Below are 23,879 nucleotides of genomic sequence, written 5' to 3'. Positions count from 1 at the left end.
TTCAACTCACTCCCAGCACGGCAGAACCCTAACCGAGTCTCCCAGTCAGCCTTCCTCCCAAGTCAACATGGAGCCCGAGCCACCGATTCAGGTAATTTGTTGTTTATTGCTGTTTACTGGTTGTTTATTGGTGGTTGTTTACTGTCAATATGGAGTCCGAGTCAATATAAACTATTTGCTGTTTACTGGTGGTTGCTGTTTAGTGTTTATTGCTGTTTATGGTTGCTATTTATTGCTGTTTAATTTGAACCATTCCAAGTCAATATGATTGCTGTTTATTGCTGTTTAAGTTGCCGGTTATTGAATTATTGTTCAGTGTATTGAGATTAGTGTATTGTTCAGTTTATTATTGATAATTTGGTATTGTTGGATTGCTGGTTATAGATTTATTTTTCAGTTTATTGCTTGATGCTGGTTATTGATTTATTGTTAAGTTTTGATAACTTGGTAATTGGTATTGCTGGATTGCTGCTGGTTTATTGTATTGTTGGATTGCTGCTGGTTTATGGTATTGCTGGATTGCTGCTGGTTGGTAACTATCAAAGATCTACTCGGCAAGATCCTCCTGAAATTAGCACACACGAGCTTGAGGCACATGAAACTTCTTTTGCTATAGAATTTGAGAAGGAAATGCAATTCAATGAGAGTGTTAACAAGAATGAGGTGGAGTTATATCTTATGGAGGCATTAGAGAAGAGTGGCGTGCAATTCGACATTCTAAATTGGTGGAAAGTGAATTTCACTAAATATCCAATTCTTGGGCAGATTGCAAGAGACGTCTTAGCCATACCAGTTTCCACAGTTGCTTCAGAATCGGCATTTAGTACTGGAGGAAGGGTGTTGAATAATTATAGGAGTTCTCTAATTCCGATGACAGCTGAAGCGTTAATTTGTACATAAAATTGGCTCCGAAACTCTCCAAAACTTGTTCTTGAGGAACTCATCGAGGAATTGGAGAAGTTGGAATTAGGTATGGTTAAGTTTCTACTTATAATTTTCTTTACTTTAATTTGATTTTTATTAATATATATTATTTGTTATGATTGTTTCTTGATTTATATATTTTGTAGAAGTTGCACCCACTCCTGATCCCAATGAAGAAGATTATGGTGTTGAGTCTGATTGAGTACATCTTGTTATGGTAGGAATTGTTCTCCTTATATTATTATTATTATTATAATTATTATTGTTGTTGTTGTTCTTATTATGTAACTGTTTTTTTTTTTTATTTCAAGTTGGTGTGCATTAAGAAGTTTAGCTATTTTGTTGGAGAAGACACCATAACTTTGCTATCAGATTAATGACAATTTATTTTTATTTTCAGTTGTGTTGACTGTTGAACTATTGAACTTCTTTAATTGTCATATTTGAATTATGTTGTCGTTAAATTTCGTTAGATCAAGACTTTGTTAGCTATTGTGTATTTCGGTTTGTCAATTTCAATGTTACGACTTTGCATAATAGTATGGTAGAATTTTTTTGATTTGATTGAAAAACCGAACAAACCAAACCAAACCAAACCGATTTTAATTGGTTTGGTTTGGTTCGGATGACCTTGACAAAAAAATCGAACCGCACTTTAATTAGACGATCGGATCGGATGGCTTTTCCCTCAAAAACCAAACCAAACCGCACCGCAAACACCCCTATCTGTTGGTGAGGGTGAGGGCTTCGGCGGCTGACTGGTGAAAAGGAAGGGTGAGAGGGTATTAGGGTTAGGTTAGGTAAAATTAGGGTTCGAGTAGAAGATTAACTTAAAATTAAATTTAATTCAATATAATTAACTTTAAGAATATTATTTATTTTTTAACCTATAGATTATTTTTAATTAAGTACTCTAATTTAAAATTAGAGATAAATAAAAAAAATTCTTTAAATAAAATTATCAACAAATATAATAAATTATAAATAACTTACTATTTAATTTTCAAAAATAATCCGAGATCTTACATTTCATGCAATGTCTATTTAGACTACCCTAATTTCCACTCATGCATGTGCTATATGTCTTACTATCAATAGGTCCACCTTTCAACTATTAGCTTAGTAGGGATAAAGATGATGCTTAGATACACCAAGACACATATTATGTGAACACAAGGAATGCCAAAAGATTTCATCCGCAAAAATGACTGATTATCAATGAAAACACATCCAAATCAATTTTGAATCAAGCAATGTCATCAATATGGCAAAAATTCTACAATAACGATAACAATAATGACGACAACGATAACGACGATACGTATAAGAAGAAGACTACGATGACTATAACGATAATTATCATAATGATGAAGATGATGGAGGAGAATGAGGAAAAGGAAGGAGGATGAAGATGATGGAGAAGGAAGAAAAGGAAGGAGAAGAAATTCCAATGAAAAAAGAAAGAGGAAGAGGAAGAGGAGGAGGAGATGACGGTGTTCGTGTCGACGATAACGAAGTATCAGGGGTGGCAAAGCAGAAGAAGAAGAAAAAGAAGAAGGAGAAGAAGAAGAAGAAGCGCGTGAGGTAAATTAAGTCAAAGATGTTGGAATCTTTTCAAAATTCCTTAATCCAAAGATTATCCATGTTAAATCATTAAGAAATAAAATACTTGAATGCGGAAGCGTACCTGAATTCATAAACATGAATCATGATGGGAAGAGTTTGGATCTTGTGGTTCTTTCGATCTTCTTCAACCAAAGCCTTCTGTATTCCTAGGCGGCTGAGTATCACCCCACCTAGAGGTGGAAACAGGCCAGGCCAGGCCAGGCTTTGCTCTTAACAGGCCTGGCCTGTCATACAGTTAATTGGCCTGAGCCTGGCCTGCAACCTGTTATAGGCTCTTTATAAGGTACTAAGCCTGGCCTGTTATTCAGCCTGGCCTGGCCTGAAGCCTGTTAAAAGGCCTGATATATTTTTTTTACAAAAATAAAAATATTATTTAAAAAAATTTTAAACTTTTAATGTATTTAAAATATACAAAAATATTTATAATAAAATATAATAGATTTAAAATATCTCATAATTTTGTTATAATAAATAATTATTTATATATTTAATTATATTTTAACAGGCCCAGGCAGGCCTGACAGGCCAATAAGACTAATTAGCGAGCCTGGGCCTGGCCTATTAACGTATTAAGGCTTTTAAAAGAGTCTGGGCCTGTGCCTATTTTATAACAGGCCAGGCCAGACCAGGCCAAACACAGGCCAGGCTACAGGCCCCTGGCAGGCCGCCTGGCCTTTTTCCACCCCTAACCCCACCCCATCACCATCCGCATCACCCCACTGACTATCACCTGATCACCATCTGTTCCCTTATCAGAAAAAATATCTAACCTACAACAACAACTACACACAGTTCAAAACCAAAACAACAATGCATCCCCAAAACCATTGTGTTTAATAAGAAACAAGAAAATCATCATCGTCGTCAGAATTCATAAGCATCCACAAAACTTAGAACCAAAACTATTCTTCTTCAATTAGCAAAAGGCAGATCCAATTACAATAATCAGTAATTCCCAAATTTATTTTCAATTACAAGAGACCTTAAATCCGTAACCCTAATCACCAAGAACAATCAACAAAACTCAGATGAATTGCTTGTGACCGCCCTTCGATTGAGCTAAAACGTTTGCTCCTTCTAGAAACCGTTATTGTATATTTCGCACACCATTCATAAGAAGGAAGAAAACAAACCGGGGCCCTATTGAGTCCAAAAATCATATTTAAATCCTCTAATTCTCTTTCTAAATTTTTGGATCCTATTTTGGGCAATATTAATTATTTAATTAGATGATTAATTATTCTCGGTTCTTACACTTAAGTTAGCAATGACCTTAGGCAGGTTTTTAGTAGATTAGAACATAAATTATACCTGACGGGTGTCAAAGTATTTATAGTAGAGTATTAACCACCTTTATCGGAGTAGTTCCATCTTTATTGGTGGGTAACTGTTCTCGTTATCTTGGGAGCTTGTTGAAATTACTCTTCTAGACGGAGGGGAGAGATTCACGGAGGCAGTTACTTGCTTTGGGCAAATAGAGCTAGACTTCCGTGATGATGTCCGACTTCTTTAAAGAGGTTGGGTAAATGTGAAGACCAACCCTCTCTTGGATTGGAGCCTTCATTCTTTAGCGGACTGGCTTTAAGCATTTGGGTTAGGGTATGAATAATAATAATTAATTTATACAAAATAAAACAAAAAAATATTTTTTATTACAAAATAAAAAAGTTAAATTAAATTTTAATATATATTTTATAATACTTTATCCTTATTTATAAATAGTATTTCTCTCCATTTAAAGCATCATTGCTAAACAAAATTACCTACACCAAGAAGAATACAATCAAAATTAAGCTTAGTATTCTCATGGCTTCTATTTTGGTTAGGGCTGTCAAACGGGCTAGTCCAGCCCACTTAGACCCGGTCCGTTAAATCCGTGGGTTAAATGGGCTGACCCGTTTAAACCCGCTTTATTCGTGGGTCAGAATTTTCTAGTCCGGATCATTTATGGTCAGCCCAATGGATTAAACGGACCAACTCGTTTATCATTTAATTTTATTTTTTAAAAAATATTTTAACAAAAAATACCATTTTTAGGTCAAAAACTTTTTAAAATAATAATTTTTTAATTGATGGGTCGGATTTTCATGTCGGATCAGAAGACATATCGGCTAAAAGTGCTAAAAATGTAAAAAAAATTAAATGGACCACCCGTTTAGCCCGCGGGGCTAGCCCGTTTAACCCGTTATTTTTTTCGGGTTAATCAGATTCAGCCCGTTTAACCCAAAATTTAAATGGGCTTAATTTTAGAGGTAAAATCCACACATTTAAATGGATAAACGGACTGACCCGATAAGTTTAGCCCATTTTGACGGCCCTAATTTTGGTAGGATCATGTTTTTCCATACTTAACTACCATGTCTGTTATATCTTGTATCCTTTCAAATGTTAAAAGCCTAAAACTCTTCTTTTTGGAATAAAAAATCTTAAAACACTTCTTTTCTAAACCTGTTAACAAGCCCTGCACACAGCCCAATCTCTATGCTCTATTCATACAGCATAACTGAACCTACTACCAAAGTTCATTATGACCTTTACAACTCCTCACCACTTAGCACGGTTCCATGAAAGCTCAGTCCCAACAATGCATCAGACATCTCTGCCAAGCTGCCCCTTTGCAACAAGTTTGATGCCACTTGTCAACAAACCCTTTAACTAAAGCGAATATCTTTATTTCTTTACATGTTAACCTCTGTACGCTATAAATTTTCTTTATATATATATATGATGATAATAAATTAATAATAAAAGCATGTGATTTTATCTTTAACTATTTTTTTTCTTTTAGAATTTTTCTCTCGCATAGTGTTTGCTCCAATTTTTTACTATTCTTTTGTTATAGAATCTAAAAAGAGCCTCTTTTTGTCACTGCAAACACCATTCTCACCATTCTCTCCTTACTATAATTAATGAGAATATCAAATGCCTATAATACTCATGAGGAGCTAAGAGCAAAGAAGAAACTATCCGAGGCCGGTATTACTTTTAAGCTTTATCTTCATCAAGTAATGTTATAGTCTTTAATTTATCATCCTACAAAATTAATATATTTGCAGATAATAAGTTTGCCTAACGTGTAACTTCAAGAAAAAAAAATATTATTAATATATTAAATAGATAAATATTTATTTGTTTATTTTTAAAATTTTAAATTTTTTATTTTAAAAGTTATTTTTTTATTCAATTTATGCTAAAAATAATAATATTTTATTTTATTTAATATTTAATAAATTTAGACAACGGACAAAAATTTATATGTGTATCTGACCTATTTGACCATTTACACATAATATTAAATCGTATTAATACAAAATCAAAGAAGAGAATAAAAGTTTTTTTTTGGTAGGAAAAGAATTTAACAGTGAACTTTTTTTAAAATAAATACAAATAAAAATTAAGAATTATATAAAAAATTTAAGTTTGTTTAAAAAGAATTTTTTTAAATCAATGAATATTTTAAAAATTAAGAATTACTAAGAAAGTTTTTACAGTTTATTTTATATTATTTTCTTAATTACAAATAAAAAAATACAAGAACATAGTAGCTAATAGAAAAATAATTTATTAAAAATATTTATCATATTTTATATATCATGACGTTATTACTTATACATGATGTCATTACTTATAAAATTTAGGATTAATTACTAATTTGGTATCCGAAAAATTTAGTAGCTGACAAATAGATTCCTAAAAGATGTTATCGACAAAATAGTTTCTAAATGATTTAAAAATACGACAAAAAGAACTAATAAATATCATAAGTTTTATAAATAACAAAAAAATATATTTTCTAAATTTTTGTGGTAGCATTTGAATAAATATTTAGAATGTGCACAAAAATTCGAAACAAAATTTGATCTCTATATTTTCTTTTTATTTTTCAAAAAAATCTGATCATTGATATTGATTTTTTTTAAAAAAAATTCACTTAATAAAAAATTACCAAAATTCAAGGATGAAAAGATTTTTTTCTAATAATAATTGTAAAAATTGGTCGTGTTTTTAAATTTTTTGGCCTTATTTGTAGGGTTGGCAACATGTATCTTATCTACGAGTACCAAATTCGACCCAACCTGATCGGATAGGGTTGGCTAAATCAACCAAAGTGGGTATTGAACCCACGACTTCCTTTTTGTAAAAACTCAAATCAACTATTAAGCTAATTATTTAAATTATTAATTTAGTATGTTTGTTATTTAAAGAGTAATGCTGTAAAAATTTGGAGTTAAAAGAAGAGTGATAAGATATTTATCTTTGTTTGTGTTATTTTAATTTTATTAAGAACTTAATGATCATGTTATTTGTAATTTTATGTTTGATTTTTCAAAGATTTTATTGTTTTTAATTTTAATTTGAACTTAATTTTTTATTTTCTATTTTATTAATATGTATGAAATATGAAATAATTGAATTTGATATTTGCTTAAAAAAATTGATTTTCTTACTGGTATGGTTGGTAGGGTTGAGTAGTGTAGGATTGAGAATTTTAAAATGCAGGTAGGGTTAGGATAGAGTCTAAACTCTACCCTATTCTACCTTGCCCTACCCATAGTCAGCATTATTTATTTATCGTTAGCATCTTTTGAGGTTTATTTTGTCAGCGATGCAAAATTTCGAATACTATTTTAATAGTTCACTCTATTTTTTTTTAACTACTTGAATGTAAATGATAATAGCATAGTCGACACTTATATTATATATGATGTCAACAAAAATAAATAAAAAAGAAAAAATTTTGAAATAGACAACAATATTAGAATAAAAAGTATTATTTTTTGTGACAAAATTTGTTACATATAACATACCTATTCAGATTTGTATGTATAATGATATATCAACCTAACAGATTAGATTAGGACTAGAATAAAAAAGATAAATCTAACATAAAATATCAACGATAAACATTAAATGTACATTTTCTTTAAAATTTGAACTCAAATCTAATAATAAATATAATAGAATTAAAAATAATAAAAAATAAGAGAGTAGTTTGGGAGATCGAAAGAAAGGAAATAGTTATTAGTAATATTATTTTATAAATATTACTTAAAACTTAATAGTGTCTTAAAAATACTTATTAAACAATTTAAATTTTTTATTTTTAAAATATTTATAAATGTTAAAATCTCATCTTTTTCGTAATTTTTTAAAATTTAACCATTCATAAATTCTATATATAAAAATAATTTTATATATATATCCAATTATATATTGTTAAGACAATAAAAATAATTATTATTTATTTTATACGGCATGAATAATCATAAAAAAAAAACTAATTTATTTTTTTACTTTTTCACTATTTGTAGGACAATGAAAAAATTTTTAAATTTAGATCTATATTTTGATCTAACATTTTTAAAAGATAAAGATAAAGATAAATATCTATAATATTTAAGTATAATTTATTTTTTTGTAAATAACTAATATGTATTTTGCTTTATATTTATTTTTTTATTAAAATAATATTATAACTATTAATTTTTGAACTATTTATTTTTAATAAAATAGATATATGTTTATTGTGAATTTTTATAATTTAATATTTAAAAGTCTTTAATTTTTTAGTATTTTATTTAAAAAAATAATAATATAAATAAGGTCACAATAATATTAAAATGATGAAAAACTTAATTAACAAATTAAAGGATGAATAATATACTAAAAAATAAATACAATTAATTTTATAAAAATAATAAAAAAACACAACTGAACAAACAGGTATAAAAACCAATGAAATAGTGCAGACCGAGTACAAAAGTCTATGAAAGGAAAGTATAAGTAAGTAAGGAGCAAGAATAATAAAGGGGAGTGATGATGCTCGAATCAGTGTCTTCAACCGTGTGCAATTTGTACCTGAGTGAGGAAGATAGGATTAGAGAATGCAGGTAAGGGAAGAAAGAAAGAATATTGTCAGAGGAGGAACAGAGATGATAGAAGGAGAGAGAATTTGAATTACCAAAAGTTGCCTAACAAACATAGTCACGCAGCCGAGCATTAGAGCATTTCTTTCTGCTGCCTCTCCTCAGCTGCTCAACCGTATTTGCTGCCAAGTGTCCCTTTTGCATAACAGAATTTATCTTGTATTCAGTGCCAAGTTTGCCCCTCATTGCTTGGTCAGCCTCTAATTCTATTTTTCTTAATTTGCTCGTGACAAGATGCTCCAGATCAATCAGGCACAACTCAATCGCAGTTTCAAGCAATTGAGAAGTTTGTTCTCTTCTTCTTGTTTGTTTGTTTTTATAATTAGTTGATAATCAATTTTGGCTTTTTTATTTGTTTCTTTGTATGGTTACTGAATTTTTGGGCAATTAAGGGGTTAAGTTCATTGGTTCTCTTTGACCATCACTTCTTCTCTGGACCCATTCCTCCCTTGATGAATCATTACTACTGCTACTCATCAACCTGTTTTTGTTGTTCACGTTGTTGTTAAGATGCGCTTGTTGCCTCAGTCCCACTTGGATGGCAACAAAAACAGCATGATGATGTTGATGAGAAGGGTAGTTTGGAGGTGGTACTTGCTGCAGCATGTTCTGGAAGCTGAGAGTACCTAAAGAAGACGAAGAAGAAGAGACGGGTTGTTGGAAGTTAATGGCAGTAGTTGGAGAGAAGAAAGGGAAGAGATAAGGAAGTGGGGGTGCAGGTGGAGGGGGAGGGTTTTTTTTATTTTTTAATATTATTTTTATTAATTGATAAGGGTAATTTGGTAAAATAAAATAAAAAGGACGATTTTATAACGTTTTGTAACGTTGAGGATGATTTTAATAACAAAAAAAGGTCGGGACGATTTTGATTTTCACCCCAGACCTTAGAGACGATTTCAGTACTTAACCTTAAAAATAACAAAAAAGCGATTGAACAAACACGGTAATATCTGCTAAGTCATTAATTCATCTCTAAAATTTCTTGCATACTACTAAAACTTCTAAGTATTGATTCGATCCTAATGGCTACTTATAATTCATATATGATCACTTTGTCATAAGGTTTCAGAGATTTTCTAATAGTGTTTTAAAGGGAAAAAAAAAAACAATTATGTTATTTTAAACGTAAAAATCATTTTTAAATAATGGAATCACTTTGCTTGAGAATCTGCTATGTTTTTTCTGGCCCTTTTGCCTTGTTCCTTTCTTTCAGACAACCAAAAGAAAAAAAAAAGTATTGCCACTAAAATTTAAATTTAAGAATTTAATACATATTGCTCAACATAAATGGAAATCTAAACTGTAAATAAACATTTCTTTTCAAAACAAAAAAAGGTTATGAATGATATTTTGTTTCAAATGTGTATTAGGGTATGGTGTGTACTGTGCTTTAGTAGGTACTACTAAGTTATATATAATGAATTGTTTTGACTTGTTTTGGGTGGGATGGTCTTAGTGGTTGATCCTCTTTACAGTAGATTGTCCAAGATTTCATTAGTCATTACCGAAAACATTAAAAGGTTTGAGTGTTTGACCACTTAATTACAACACCAAAGGCATCGGCCAAGAGTTAATGAGAGTTTCTAGCTGCCTTATCAAAGATCTTAGAATATGACACTCATTTTAAATTCAAAAGCATCATATTTAAATCGTTGCTCATATCATATTAATTCTACATTAATATTAAAAGTGACATTGGTAGATGAGAAGAAAAAAAAAAGAACAGAGAGAAGGAGTACCATTTATGAGTCATTTTGAGCAACAGAACAAACAACATACCATAGTTGCATATAGTCAGTAGTCAAATCATTCACAAATTCACAAGACAGAATTACTAAGTAAAAGATCTTCAACTATTTTTACAGCTTGTGGGATAAATTTCATATCATGATCATATTTACACAAGCAAGCAACACCTAATTCATATTTCTTGCTGAAACCTTAATTACTAATAAGTATTCAAACATATACTGTAACACCTTTGCTAACAGAACATTATGCTTTATTTCTTCTTATAGTTCCCATTTGATATAGACAAAAACCAAAGAAAAATAAAGAAAAAGTATATGTATATATATTACACATGTAGCACAAGTATCTGTTACCCAATTCAGGACTTGTCTTGTTCAAAGCTTCCAATACCTGTGGTAGCAAGCTTGTTAACAAGAGCTAGAGCATTGCTGGTTATGTAAGAAACATTCTGGACCCTCCTCTGCAGCAACTTGATCTGCTTCTTCTTATTATTGTTATGATTATTATTATTATTATCATCTTGGACTTGAAATGAAAATCCATCAAGGCAAGTGTCTTCATCGGTTAGCGCGGCGCTAATCCACGTATTAAGATCCCCCATTTGTGTGCTAAACGTGGTTTTGCTAAGCTTTCTTAGCACATCAAGTGATCTATGAAGCTCATCAAGTGCATCATCAAAAACCTCAGCACAATCTGAAAGTGCAGCTCTGTTTCTTCCTATGAATCCTCCGTTTCTTTTCAACTGTGCCAAGTATGCTCGAACTTTCTTTACCTCGCCTATTGTCACTGATACCCCAGCACGTGCCCATTTGCTAGGACTTGTTCCCGCAGTGTTGGAGAATTGTGCTAGTGAATGAACACACAAGTCTTGGTACCTTGTTACACTGCAAGCTTCTCTAACATAACCATTTTTGTTCCCTTTTGCAACCACCATTTGGCCACTGCTTGCTAGGAATGATGAAAGGAACAATAATAATAATGCATGGGGTAACATAAGGCGTGATATTATGACCATTTTTTTTTTCTTTTGTATATGGTATGGTGCTATAAACAAGAGAATGAAGAAAAGAGTAGTGAGGAATGCTCAGATTGTTGTATCTTTATAGTGAGATTTGGCTTAAGAAGGTAGGGGTGGTGGGGACTTTAAAAAGTACCATGTTATGTTTCACTTTTTGGACTTGTTCTAGGGAGAAGCTGGTGCATAGGCAAGGGGCTAGTGAGTGCAATTAAAAAAAGGGATAAAGTGTGGTAAACTGAAATAGCTAGATGAGAAAAGTATGTAACATGTGAGTTCCTCACTAGTCTGGATAAGAATCAGATATACTCAATCTTTCTTACTGTGAAATTTCTCTACTTTCTCATTCATCAATATCATAAAGATCAAGAATAAGAGATAATTACGCTTAGTTACCATCGTACAAGTGATTTGTATAAAAAAAAAATTGGCTATCCTACGTGTATACCAAAATCAATTATCAATATAAAATACTCTGGAACACTAATAATTTTGAATTGCGCATGTTGGACACATTTTGTATAAGACACTCATCTGGCTGTCGTATCCAATTGTGTCCTAATAAAAAAAATTCAGACACATTTAAATATACCTAAATACCATTACGTGTTAGTATATCCAGTATTATTCTTAACATGTATTCTTAAAATGAGTTTAAAAATAATATATTATTATTTATTAAAACAAAAAATATTTTAAATATTTTATATAATTAAAGAAAGACATTAAAAACGGTTTAAAAAATATTTTATATTTTAATATCAATAAAAAATTAAAACATCATTGTAACTATTTAAAAAATACTTTATATTGTGTATATATGTCGCATTCACGTATCTTATAAGATTTTATAATTCGTATGTTTGTGTATTCCATATCGTGTCATGTCTCGTGTCTATGTCAGTATTCATACATCATAAATAAAATACATAGAATATATTAATATAAATACACATTAATATTTTAATAACTGATTTTAATATATATCTAACATAATTGAATATTTGTTATAAACTAATTACCATCTGTAACTAATTTTTTTTTATAATATTCTTAATCTAACTGTCTAAAAACTAATTTATTATAAATTTAAATTTTGTTTAAAAATTTAAACATTGATCAATAAATTACTACACATAATCGTTTTATCAACCTTAACTACTAATAATAAGAAGCGAAAATGAATATGTCCCAATCATACACGATTGTATATTTTTCGTGCAGTATAATATTAGTTAAACATCTAAAAATAAGTATTTATGAGATAATAAATTACCATACTTAAATTGAAGCATGTTACTTTCACGATTTTCTTTCCTCCATTGCTAAGTAGGTTTCTTGCATATCGATATTGGGTCCACCTAACCACAATGTTAATATCATATTGCCATTATTTGCCCTTAACGTCTTCTTATTACTATTTCGAGGTCTACAAAGAACGAACTTCCAATTATACTATGTGAAGCCAATGGCCGAACATGATGATAATGTTTAACGATAACGAAAATGAAACTATTACGCGACGAAGAAGACGAGTCGGTAGCCGAACGATCCCTATTCCCCAATGTTGCGTTTGCTTCTCAAAACGAAACAAGATTAGACATCTAAAACAAGATATAAAAAATAGAAATACAAAAATTAATATTTTTATATTTTATTTATAATAAATTAAAATAAATTATAAATATTTAATTCATTTTTATTTAAAAATTTTAAAAAATATATATAATTATAAAAAATTAATTAAAATAATTAAAAAAATAAAAAATAAATCACGTTGTTAATATTTTTAAGTTTTTTTTGTCAAAATAAACATAATATTTTTATCTATATCTCATATTCTATTTGTATTTCTGTATTTTTGTCTAATATTCTCTGTTCTCTGATTATAAACAATGCAGCTTAAATAATTTATAAAAAATACTAAAAAATTAATAAATTTTGTGATTTATAATTATTAATTAATTATTATTAATATTTTTAATAATATAAAATTATTTATTTTTTATTGATTAAATTTTAATTATATTTTAATAAAAATGCTGGTCTTAAATTTTTTTATAATTTATAATTATATAATGTCTTTTTCGCTCTTAACTCTTTTCCACAAGAAAGAAGGTGAGAAGAAAAATTTGATCTTCAGGCACACCTAACTAAAATGCCAAATAACTAGATTCTATGATTAGTCCATATAGCTATCGTTTAATTAATGCGATATTGATAACCAAAATATCGATCTATAAGACTATGACTCCCTTTTTGGCTTTTTCCAGTAATAGATGTTATTATAATTTGGTCATAAACTCCATTATATGTTGTAACACATGCATGCTAGGGAGAAATAATCTTATCGTTTTCCTCGGAAGATGCAAATTTGGATATTGATTTGCACTAGCACATGTCTTACCAAGTACTAGTGGGCTAAAATTATTTGAGTTGGTTATTTTTGAGAAAAAATATAAGTAGTCAATAAAAATATTAAATAATGTAAATAATAAATATATTAGATGTTTAATTTATTAGGTGTGTAGATGGTTATTTTAATATTAAGATTTAGGTGGATAATTTAGAAGTGTAGTGTATTTTTATTGAGTAGTGCTAGGGAGCCAATGACCTAAGCGTACAATGTGTAAAATAGACTAAATCTTTGGTTTATGAATAAAATGAACATCACCTATACTATCCAGAATAACCATCCGGATACCAGGGATAATAAACATCTCATGTTATAAAAAATTAATTTGATCTAAAATTCTAATACCATGTCCTGAAACCATTCATCCCAAAAGCGTAACTTGACAGAATAATGTAACACTAATAATCATATCTCTAATACTTTCTAAGTCATTGGCTCCCTATATACTTTCTCATTTTTATTTTATTGGGTTAATTTTAGAACCCATTGTTTACAAAAACTATTGTCTACCTAACAAAGTCTTTAAACCCCATTAATGAGTTGGTTATTATTGGGTTTTGCTAGGTAGACAATTACTTTTGTAAATAATGTGAATAATGAGTTCTAAAATAAAATAAAAAAATACTCCATCCCTAAAATTCTTCTTAAACCTTAATATTAGAATAACCATCTACACAAATTGAACATCCAGTCATTATTAACTATGCATGAGTAAATCAAATCTAAAGAAATAACCATCTAATTAAAAATAATGAACATAATCATCTGCATACCTATTTAATTAAACATCCAATATATTCATTATTCACATTGTTTAATATTCTCATTGTCTACCTATAATTTTCCGTTATTATTAGCTGCACATGATTTTGTGCAGAAAAGCAAAATCCATGGCTTAAGCTTATTGAGGTGGCGATATATCATGATATTATTTGAGGAATGCTAGGCCAGCAACTTTTGTGATTTGTAGCCATCAAATAGTTATCAATGATGGTTTTAATGGTGTGAGATTAGTGTAAGATTTCATCCAATGACTCAATTTTGTTTGCTGGTTATATGCTGGTCAGAATTTAACAAAGTTGTTGCCCCTAGACTTTTCCATAATGTTTTGCATGTTTTCTAAAAAAAATAAAATATTCCAACTAATGCATGATCAAGAAATAATGCTGAAGGAAAATATGGGAATTGTTCTTGTTCAGTACGTAGTAGCCCAAGGAAATTTATAAAAAATTATCATTTTTATCGAGAGAATTGAAGAACACATGTTCGATCTCGAAGTTGAAATTGAAAATTTTACAAGACTAGGTTCAGCTGTTGGCAATCTTCTAAGAACCCCATTAATGTCTTTGGCTATTCCAACTCGAAGGCTTAACGTAGAAGCCATAAACAAGTGTTGAAGAACTCTGAAAAACATATCAAGTTTTGTATATGTCCCACAAAAGATAAATTCTATGCAATAATCATACACAACATAAAACTGAAAATTAAAGCAACAAGGAACCCTTAGCATATATAGTAGTACATGTACATGTGCTGTGCAAAGCATGTGAGCAGTTAAATCAGCTATATATATAATATGAGGAAAATAATGAAATCTCTTCTTTAAGGCAAGTCCCAACTTCCAATCGTTGTTCAAATCTCTAAAGAAAACGGCATGCACGGTGAAGTAGAAACACTGTTCTGTTTCAATATGCATGTTACGTTGTACTCTGTTATTCATTCATAATTTCATATGGTGATTAAAAATGTAATAAGGTAGATGCAAGGAATAGGATGCCGTAATAAACAATACAGAGAGAACAGCGATAAAGATTAAAGAGGCAAAGTCTTCTACTTCTTGGGACAATTTTATCAGAAATGTGTTATAAGATACATCTTATAAACTCATTTAGTTTTATTTTCTGCCTGCCTTTTCTTGTTGGCTTGTCACTTTGATATATAGAATTGGATTTGGATTTTAAATTTAATATTGCAATGAATAGAAAGAAATTATGTAAGTACTTTTAAATTTATTGATAATATATGTTTAGAATTGCGTTTGAGTGTATCTAATTTAACTTCAAAAGTTAGTGTATAAGACGAAGGATGTCTTATATTTATAAATTCTTTATCACGTTTAGAAATCATCATATGGAATACAAACATTGCAAGTGAGTGGCCTAATAACATTAGATGAGATAGGTTTTGATACTGTATTATAATTGAGATTGAATGAAAGTAACTCAACTTCACAAGTTAGCTCATGAGGTGAGAGATATCTTGCACCTTTAAATCTTTTAAAGATTGTATTCTTAAGAGATGCGAAAATTATAATATACCCTTTTGTAAATTAAAAAAAAAGAAAAAAAAATTACACAAAAATTTAAATAAATAAATAAAATCTTGTTTAAGAGAGTATATTAGATAGATGTGTCTTCTTCTAATATTTTAATTTTTTGGGAGAAGTGATTTCATGAAACTCTTTCTGTAAAAAGATGAGTTAAAGATATAATCTTTTATATACTTCATTCTATCATCTTAAATTTTTTGGAGTAATATTATAACATGATATTCACAAACTCAAAAAAAATTCTTGCGTAAGAAAACGTGTTGTAGATATAATCATTTAGTGTCTCTTCCTATCCGTTTAAATTTTTGAAAAAAATTGTATCACAATAATTAAACTCTTTTTGGATTTATTAATACATTTGAAATTGAATTTTTCCTCATTTGATGGATGAAATAGAGTTAAGATCCTCTAAAATGAGCCCGTTAATAAAGTAGCATTTGGAAGAGAGATCGAAAGATAAAGACTAAAATAAATTTTAGTATTGTAATTAGTGAAAATATAAAAAACTGAGTTATGTCTCAAATATTCTGCTTGATTTGAGATAAAAGTAAAAAATTAAAATACATAAAATGACTAAATTATCCTTATTATATTAAATGAAAAAATTAAAAACAAAAAATAGAATCTTAGTTTTCTTTCCCTTTTCCCTTTCTCATTTCCAAATTCTAGTCTCTCACCGACGCCACTCTCTTCCTCGGCGTCGACTTTATCTATGACGAAAAAGTCCACCAAAAATCAACAGCAACAACAACAATTACAGCAAATCAGCAATAGCAACAACAACAATCACAACAACAACTACACCTAAATCAATTTTATAACAATCATAGTAATAACAAAATAAAAAATTGATTAGCTTATCAAAACTTTAAAACCTAAATCAACTTTGTTATTAAAATTATAGCAAGCTGGCAAAGTAATTAATTAGGTAAGGCAAGAAATTGTAACAGAAAAATTGGAAAAGAGGGAACAGGGGTGAAAGAAGATTTTCGTCAGTTAGAAATTTCACACAAATAATTCTATTGAAGTATAGTTCCTAACCGACAAATAATTCTCAATCAAAGTTTTAATATGGTTGTCACAAGTACAAACCTCAATAAAAACCAAGAGTATTTAAACCTCGGGTCGTCTCACAAGGAATTACAATGAAGTGCTCAATTATTAGCTATAAAGGAACTCGGGGTTTTGGTTGAAATAAGCAAGAAATGTAAATTGCAAGAAAGTAAATAAGCATGCAAGAAATTAAATGAAAAGCAATTAAAGTAACAAAAATGGAAATTAGATGGCAAAAAGAACTCTTGGCTAAGGCATAGAAATTGAGATCACAGTCCTTATCTAACAACCAAATATTGACAATTATGAGGGACCAACCCATCAAGTCTACTTCTATACTTGAAGTACGTCAAATAGGCGTGATCAACATCAACCATAAGTTCCAACCTAGCCATTAATTAGCTTAATAATAGGTTAGTGTCAATGGACATCAAATTAATCAACAAGGGACCCAAATCATCAATTCAATTAGACACAATGACTCAAGGTCATTCAATTCTCTTAGCCTAGGTCAAGAGTATAAAATTCTACACTAAAATCCAACCAAGCATTTTATCAAACGCTTGGAAGGTACAAAAAGAAAGCATGATAAAATTGCAACAATAATAAAATCTAACAACTACCAATTGCAAGAAATTAGCAATAACAACTAAAAAAAGCAATAATACTCATGAGAACATAAATTGCATTAAAAGAAATCCAAATCCAATAAGCGTTCATAAACATAAAAGAGAGCAAAATAAGAAATTAACAAGGAAAGCTAAGAAGATTAAGACAATAGAACATAGGAATGTAAAGGGAATTGAACTAAAACAAGGATTAAAACTCAAATCTAAGAAAATTTGACCTAAACTACCCTAAATTCTAGAGAGAAGAGAGAACTTCTCTCTCTAAAATTCTAACCTAAAACATGATGAAAAACTAAATTATGACTACTTGGTTCATTCCCCTCCAATTCTTGGGTTCAAAAGCATCAGAAATGAGTTGGATTTGGGCCTCCTTGAGCTCAGAAATCGCCCCCAGCGTGTTCCTTTAGGTAATGTTTGTTTTCGGAGACAAGACACAAAGACATGGACAACAAATATTTAAAACGTATTTGGAGGCAAAGACATGGACACGGAACACATTGTCTCCAGGACAATATTTTATATTTTTGTGTCCACTCTTTTACGAAGGATAATAATGGATACGGGATTTGAGAAGGTGGACACGGACATTTTTATCAAAATTTTTTCCCTTTCTATCCATAGATATTTTTTTATTATTCTACTATTATCCCTTCTTATTTTTCCTAATTTTAACTTCTTTTCTACATCGTAGTCTTCTTTCTCTGCGTTCTTTTTTTTTTCAGATACCCTCTTTTTTTGGTAGAATTTCTTACTTGACTGTATAATTAATTTATTCCTTTTTATCGTTCATTCTTTTCTCTATGGCATGCTGTATTAATGGAGAGTTAATTCACTTTTCTACTTTATGTTACTTTATTTATTCTTAATTTTGTTACTTTAATACCATTTTTATCTTATTGGTTTATAAATCAATTCTTCTTGTAATTTTCTGTACTCTTGCTTACTCTTATTTTTATTAAATTAATTTATACTTGATATAAAAAATTTGGAATCACATGACTATTTTAGTCATTTCGCATAATATCTTAGTTCTATCCATGTCTATCCAAACGTAACACAGGACATTACATTAGTGTCTTGTCCATCGTATTCAAACACAATACACAAAAAATAATTTTTAATGTCCCCATTCTATTGTCTTTGTCTTAGTGTCGTGTCCTGTCTCCAAAAACAAACGCAGCCTTAATGAAGTCACGTGACCAGTGTCATGCATACGCGTGAATGACGCGCGCGCGTCGCTGGACAGATTACCAAAATCTCATTTCTTCATGAATTCTCCATTTTTGCATGCTTTTTCTTCATTTCTTCAACCCAATCTTTGCCTTCTAAACCTGAAATCACTTAACAAACATATCAAGGTATCGAATGGAATTAAAGTGAATTAAAATTAGCAATTTAAAGGGCTAAAAAGCATGTTTTCACTCTTAAGCACAAATTAGGAGAAATTCACAAACACATGCAATTTGTATGAATAAGTGTGAAAAATATTGATAAAACCCACCAAATTCTACACAATATAAACCCTCAAACTGGGGTTTATCAAGGGGACTCACAATCACCAAGAACATGGCAAGCAGCCATGGAGGCGAGATGGCGACGTCGGCGAGCAAACAACAGCAATATTGAGGGCAAGAAGAGACGACAATGGCGCACGAACTTGGGCGAGTTTCTGGCTGGTTCTGCTTAACTGATCTGGCAATGCCGAGGCCACAAAAGCGGCGATACACGAACCACGAGGTTGTGGTGGTCGTGGTGGCAACGACAAGACAGCAGCTTCCACTAGGGCTCTTCAATGATGGTACAAACTCTTGAACTGCACCTCACTCGTTCTGTGCGTCGCTGGTTCTGGTTTTGGCGCTGATTGGAGGGGTGGTCGGTGATGAAGAAAAGTGACAGATGGAGGCTAACAGTAATGATGATGAGTGACGGTGTGTTGAAAAAGGGAGTGAGAAAAAAGAATGTGTGAGAGGTGGGATAAAAATATTTTAGGAATAAAATATTATTAAAGTTTCAGATTCCGTTTTCAAAAATTTTAGTCCTCTGTGTTTTCACTTTTTGGAGGTATTGAAGGGATTGAAATTTTGGAGATGGAGACTGAAATTTTAGTTCAAGTCTCAGGCTTCCAAACACAGTCTGAATGAATAAAATGAAGAGTTAATTTCTCTTAAATTAAAATAATAGAACACAAATATTATAAAAGTTACAAAATTAATAATGATTAATTCCTCATTTTACCATTTTACTAATTTTCTCATTTTAGAAGATCTAAATTTGATGAAATATGTTCGATATATATATATATATGGGCTAAAGAATTTTAATATGGAATAAAGAGGTGTATTTTTGCTAAAAATGAAAGTTTTTGGTGTATATACAGATGGGTGGATGTTGTAGAGGTGCATGCACAACACGCAAGTAATGTGCTGACTCGGGACGCACCCAACGTATTGGACACTTGTCCAAATCAAATGCAACATGTACCATCTGTGTTTGACACGTGGAAGCATGGCAAACAACTCGCATTCTGCGTGTTGTACACGTGGCAGATGCTGGTTGGATGGCGTTGCAACACATAATCTGCGAGGTGAGTCTTCTGCCTATAAAAACTAAAACTCGTAACTATTTTGCTTCATTGTGAGAGAGGTGTTTTCCTCTAGAATTGATGCGATGGAGGACACTGCAAATATAGTGGTTTACCACAACGATGAGATCATAAGAAATACATATGAGGGGGTGAGTTTTGTGTGTGAGAATATAATTTTATTTGTGGTTTCTTGCACTATAACGTTCGCAGAACTACAGTACAAGCTCTATCAAAACATAAAGACTGATATTTTAAAGAGGGTGGCCAACATCCTCTACAAGAGTTCGGTTGTCGTATTTGGCGGTGAAGAACCGAAGATTGATGGTTTAGAGGTTATAGCAAACTCTCGTTGTAAGTATAGTTACTAAACCAAACAATCAACCTTTCTTACAAACGTTTTGGGTGTCACACGTAACAAACCTCTTAAAAATTGTTAACCAAGTATTCAAACCTCGGGTCGTCTTCTCAAGGAACTGCGAGGAAGTATGTTCTTATTATTGGTTATAAAGGTTGTAACCGGGGTTTAGAAGGTGAGAAGCAAGTAATTTAAATGACGAGTGAATTAAATGGCAATTAAAAATAAATAATAGCTGTAAAATAACTTTTGGCAAGATAAGGGAAATTAGAAGTCCAACTTGGTTATCCCTCTCAACAACAATGAAAGTTGTATCTTAATTCCACTTAGTTATCCTTTACCAGGGCAAAGAAAGTCAAGGGACTAATTAAATTGACCTTTGAATCCTAATTATTTCCTAAGAAAAGGTTAGAATTATTTAAGTTCAGCTCAATTAGCAAGATAACGATTATCAATTATGTTGAGTTTAATAACTGTTGAGTTACTGAATCCTTAACCAGAACCAAAAGGGGAAAAAGTAAAATTGCTGAAATAATAAGAATATCCTTAGATGGGAAGCAATGGTAACTTAAATCAAAGAGAATAATCATAAACTGAAAATACCTCAAATATCATTAATTCAAATAACTGTCTGTGACATGGAATAATTCATAAATCAAATTATAATAATCAATTCAAATGTTGGAATAAATAAATAGAAGTAAAACTAAAATAAAAGAACATTAAAACCTGGATCCAGAGTTACTCTTAAAAACAAGAAGAAATCATAAATCCTAAAAGAGAGAGAGAAGATCTCCCTCTCAACTAAATCTAAATCATTGAAAAGTAAAATATGTGAGCTCTTCTTTGAATGGATGCATTCCCACACTTTATAACCTCTGGTCTATGCTGTCTGTACTTGGATTTGGGCCAAAAAGGGCTTCAGAATTCGCTGGGGGCGCATTCTGTAAATTCTGATACGTGGCCCATGTCACGCGTCCGCGTGGGTCACGCGGTCGCGTCATCTGGAGCTTTTTCTCTCCACGCGGTCGCGTCAGTTATGCGACCGCGTCATGTGCGTTCTGCTTTAAGGCGCGCGGTCGCGTCAGTCATGCGGCCACGTCGCTGCTGATTCGTGCTTGGCTCCGTTTTGCTTCCTCCTTCCATTTTAATATGTTTCCTTTTTCATCCTTTAAGTCATTCTGCCTTAGAAAATCTGAAACTACTCAACACACTAATCACGGCATCGAATGGAAATAAAGGTAATTAAATTAATTAATTTTAAAGCTTAGGAAACATGTTTTTCACAATATGACATAATAAGGAAGGGAAGGTAAAACCATGCAATTAATGTGAATAAGTAGGTGAAGAGTTGAATAAATCATTCTAATTAAGCACAAAAGAACTCATGAAATATGGGTTTATCAACCTCCCCACACTTAAACACTAGCATGTCCTCATGCTAAATCCAAGGTAAATAATTAAGGTTTAAAGTGATGGAATGTTATGAAATGCAACCTATGCTAAATGCAACTACCTAAATGAATGATGCATCATGCAACTCTAATTTATTCACTCATATATAAAGCTTACATGTAGTCAAGTTAATCCACGTTCTCAAGGAGTCATGTATATATATAGCCAACCCTTAAATAATAAAGCATTTTAGCAAATGAGATGGGAAAGAAAACATTGTACAAACTTGCAAACCAATTAGTAAATTAAGTACAGATATATGTTGATGAGTTATTGAACCCTTACTGGGTTTTGTGTTTACTCTCTAGTCACTCAGTGTTTATTGGGTTTATTCGCTCCATCTTTCTTTTTTTATTCTTAATTTCTATAGCTTTGTTCTTCATCTAACCAATCAACAATTATAGAATATAGTCATACCAAAAAGTCATGAGGTCTTTAATTAAGGTTGTAATGGGGCCAAGGTAAAGGTAAGGATTTATGTATAGGGTTAAGTGAGCTAATAAGCGAATCCTTAATTAGACTAAGATCTCACCTAACATACGTTTCTAGCAAGATAAAACTTCTTTACCTATTCTCCCATATTATCCCACTTATTGTTACATGCTCATGTTTCACTCTTTTATTTTTATCCCATGTGCATTGTTTTTATTTTGCATTGGGGAATTTCTTTTGTATCCCCTTTTATTCAAATGCTGAAAAAAAATAACTTTCTCCTTTTTTTTTTAATGCACATGGTAATTGAATCACTTAGATTTTCTCATGAGCATGCTTCCCAAATTTTATTTTATTCCTTTTAACTTTTCTACCTTTTGTTTCTATCATCCATGTTCCCAAAAGGTTTCCCACATTCCACTCTATTTATAATTTTCTATCTTAAGCTAACCAAGGATTCACTTGGGATTTTCTTTTGATTTTCTGCTTAAGGCTAGTAATTTGGCTAAATAGAATAAAGGGGTTTTAAAAGGCTCAAGGGGGCTAACAAGGGTGATGTAAGAGGTAGGCTAATTTGGGGTGAGTGAGCTAAAATCAATTGATGGCCTCAATCATTCTCTTGGTATGTATCTATTCTATATTCTATAATTGGACATATAGATTAAAGCAAAGGAAAGAACATCAGAATAAAAAGAAATGTAACACACAGAAATGAAATTATGGTTTGAATGCAACCATACAGTTTAAGCTCAAAACTCACAAGCTGTGTGTTCTCTAACTCAATCATCATATGTCATTTATATATTGTATGCAGGTTTAGTTAAAAATTCCCATTATTCTCATAAAAAAATTATTTAGGGTAGCTTTTAAAGTTTTAATGTTCCTCCTTGATGAAATATTGTCAGCTTAACTACATCATGTAATGCTATATACAAGTTTTGTGGATTTAAATCTGTTATGTTCAATTTCCTAGCTTACTTCCTTTTTATATTTTTCAATTTAAACTATACTATCTTATGCTAAAAAGGGTAAACTATACTAATTAATCCACTAATAAATCAGAATTGCAAACTAAACTAAAATGAACTAAATAACTAAAATATGAACAAAAAATGCAAAATGCAGAAAATAGAGTAAAATACACAAGTAGCAATGTATGAGTACTCAGAAAATAACAATAAAAGAAAAAGATAAAAATACAGAAAAAATATCCAAAATAAAAGAAAAAGTATGTAGTAGTTCACCAAAATAAACGCCAGAGATGGCGACCTCCCCACACTTAAAATAAAGCATTGGAGTGTCATCACTGGTAGGGATGGTAGCTGGGGTCTCTGTGGCGGTGGTGGGCGGAGAGTCTGGCTGCTGTAGAGGGGGGACTGACT

General features: G+C 30.9%; 1 protein-coding gene across 1 annotated transcript; it reads right to left on the bottom strand.

Moving 5' to 3' along the window:
- Positions 1–10,229: 10,229 nt before the first annotated feature.
- Positions 10,230–11,354, bottom strand: LOC112758809 (pectinesterase inhibitor 6). The gene has a single exon (XM_025807580.3). The coding sequence runs from the start codon at positions 11,242–11,244 to the stop codon at positions 10,588–10,590; it is 657 nt and encodes a 218-aa protein (XP_025663365.1). The 5' UTR covers positions 11,245–11,354; the 3' UTR covers positions 10,230–10,587.
- Positions 11,355–23,879: the final 12,525 nt, after the last annotated feature.

The sequence above is a fragment of the Arachis hypogaea genome, chromosome 16 (genome assembly GCF_003086295.3).
Source record: "Arachis hypogaea cultivar Tifrunner chromosome 16, arahy.Tifrunner.gnm2.J5K5, whole genome shotgun sequence".
NCBI lineage: Eukaryota > Viridiplantae > Streptophyta > Magnoliopsida > Fabales > Fabaceae > Arachis > Arachis hypogaea.
The sequence above is the reverse complement of the archived record's forward strand: the minus strand, read 5'-3'. Positions and strand labels throughout refer to the sequence as shown.

Bases quoted from the DNA above. Each gene is read 5' to 3' on its own strand.
- LOC112758809 (XM_025807580.3), bottom strand. From the start codon at position 11,244: ATGGTCATAATATCACGCCTTATGTTACCCCATGCATTATTATTATTG.